The 1,731-nt window shown below is 32.3% G+C and overlaps 1 protein-coding gene across 1 annotated transcript in view; it reads right to left on the bottom strand.

The window, feature by feature from the left end:
• Nucleotides 1–304, bottom strand: part of hacd2 (3-hydroxyacyl-CoA dehydratase 2) — a gene marked incomplete at its 5' end in the record, with an annotated part of 10,508 nt that extends 10,204 nt beyond the window's left edge. The window contains 1 exon segment of the mRNA XM_014031576.1: nucleotides 286–304. Within this exon segment, the coding sequence (XP_013887030.1) occupies nucleotides 286–304 (19 nt within the window).
• Between the last annotated feature and the right edge of the window lie 1,427 nt (nucleotides 305–1,731).

The raw sequence follows: 1,731 nt of genomic DNA, 5'->3' as shown, positions 1-1,731 counted from the left end.
GTGTTTCCATTGCAGTTTTGCGAAAAACACCAATTTCGATACGGCTGAAAAACCACCTCATCCTAGCGCAAAAACATTTTGTCGAAAAACATATATTTTTAAATTGACGTGTTGCCATTGAGCAAATTTATTTTCGTAATTCTAATTTGAGCATTTTCATGGTCAATGGAAACACAGCTAGTGATTTATATTTTTAACTCCAAAAAAAAGTTCCTTCAAGAATAATTTGACCACCTTATTTAACTGCTTAAAGGTATTTTTGTTGGAAATAGAGAGGAAACTCACCTACAGCGCAGTGCAAGATCTGTGAAATAAAAAGAAAAGAAATAAARAAGAGTTCCTTCTCCATATGGAGCACAACATTTTCTAAAGCTTATAGTTTAAAAGTTGTTCTTATTTTAGAAACAGAAGGTAAAATGAAAGAAACACCTCCTGCTGCTGCGTGTAATTTTATTTTTAACAAGTTGAAAGGAATGTGTGATTAATACATGGAAGTCTGAATAATACAGCAGAAAGCCAGCTGAATCTCTTCTTCTGCATCACCAGTGATGAATCAATGCTTAGCATTTGTCTCTTCCTGTTTACGCCCTGAAGGTGTTACCTTTTCCATCAAACATAAGAACATAAACAACTTTGTAATGAAGACAGAAAGAACACAKCCATAAGACACACCAACTCTCATTCTTCTTCTGCAATGATCACAAAGTATAAAAATAAAAAACTGAATCTAACATTTAGTCAGTCAGTTACAAAATTTCCTTYWAAAGTCATGATATTTTGTCTTTTAAGATATACAGCAATTTAGAGAAATTATTTGTCACCAGATTGGATCAATTTATCGAAAAGAACAATATCTTAAGTAGMATTCAGTTTGGGTTTAGAGCTAAAACTTCCACATCAATGGAACTTATGGAACTTATGGAACAATTAACAACTGCTATCGATCAAAAACTGTTCTGTGTGAGTTTTTATGCAGATTTAAAGAAAGCATTCGACACAGTTGATCACAGTATTCTTCTTGAAAAATTTAGTAAATATGGTATTAGAGGGTCGGCACTATAATGGGTGTCCAGTTACTTGAAAGATAGGAAACCGTTTGTACAGATAAATGGTGTAAGATCTAAACTTGGTAATATCACATGTGGAGTCCCTCAGGGCTCTGTACTGGGACCTAAGTTATTTTGTATGTGAATGACTTAGTAAATGTGTYAGGACTTTTCAAATGTGTTTTATTTGCTGAAGATACAACATTTTTTTGTTTAAGTAAAGATATAGAAAAAATGTTTGAGATGGTACAGAAATTATTTGAGAAAATACGAAACTGGTTTCAACAAAACAACTTGTCATTGAATATGGATAAAACAAATTACATGATATTTAGTAACAGGAAGACAACTGTTGATTTCTCATTTGAAGTAGATGTATTAAGATCTGTAGAGTCAGTGAGGTGAAATTTCTGGGTGTCATCATTGATGCTAACATGGAGACCTCACATTTATTATTTAAGAACAAAAATATGTAAATCTACAGGAGTACTGTATAAAGTCAGGGAATTATTCAGTGACAAAGCTCTGCTTGTGTAGTACAATTCAATAACTGTTCCACATTTAATTTACTGTGTTGAAATCTGGGGTAAAACTTACAGAACAATTACAAATCCAATTTTTGTTTTGCTGAAAAGAGCCATAAGAATTATCACTAAAAAGTTTACAACCACCCATCAAATACATT

Source organism: Austrofundulus limnaeus, unplaced genomic scaffold (assembly GCF_001266775.1).
Source record: "Austrofundulus limnaeus strain Quisiro unplaced genomic scaffold, Austrofundulus_limnaeus-1.0 Scaffold1273, whole genome shotgun sequence".
NCBI classification, from domain to species: Eukaryota; Metazoa; Chordata; class Actinopteri; order Cyprinodontiformes; family Rivulidae; genus Austrofundulus; species Austrofundulus limnaeus.
The sequence above is the reverse complement of the archived record's forward strand: the minus strand, read 5'-3'. Positions and strand labels throughout refer to the sequence as shown.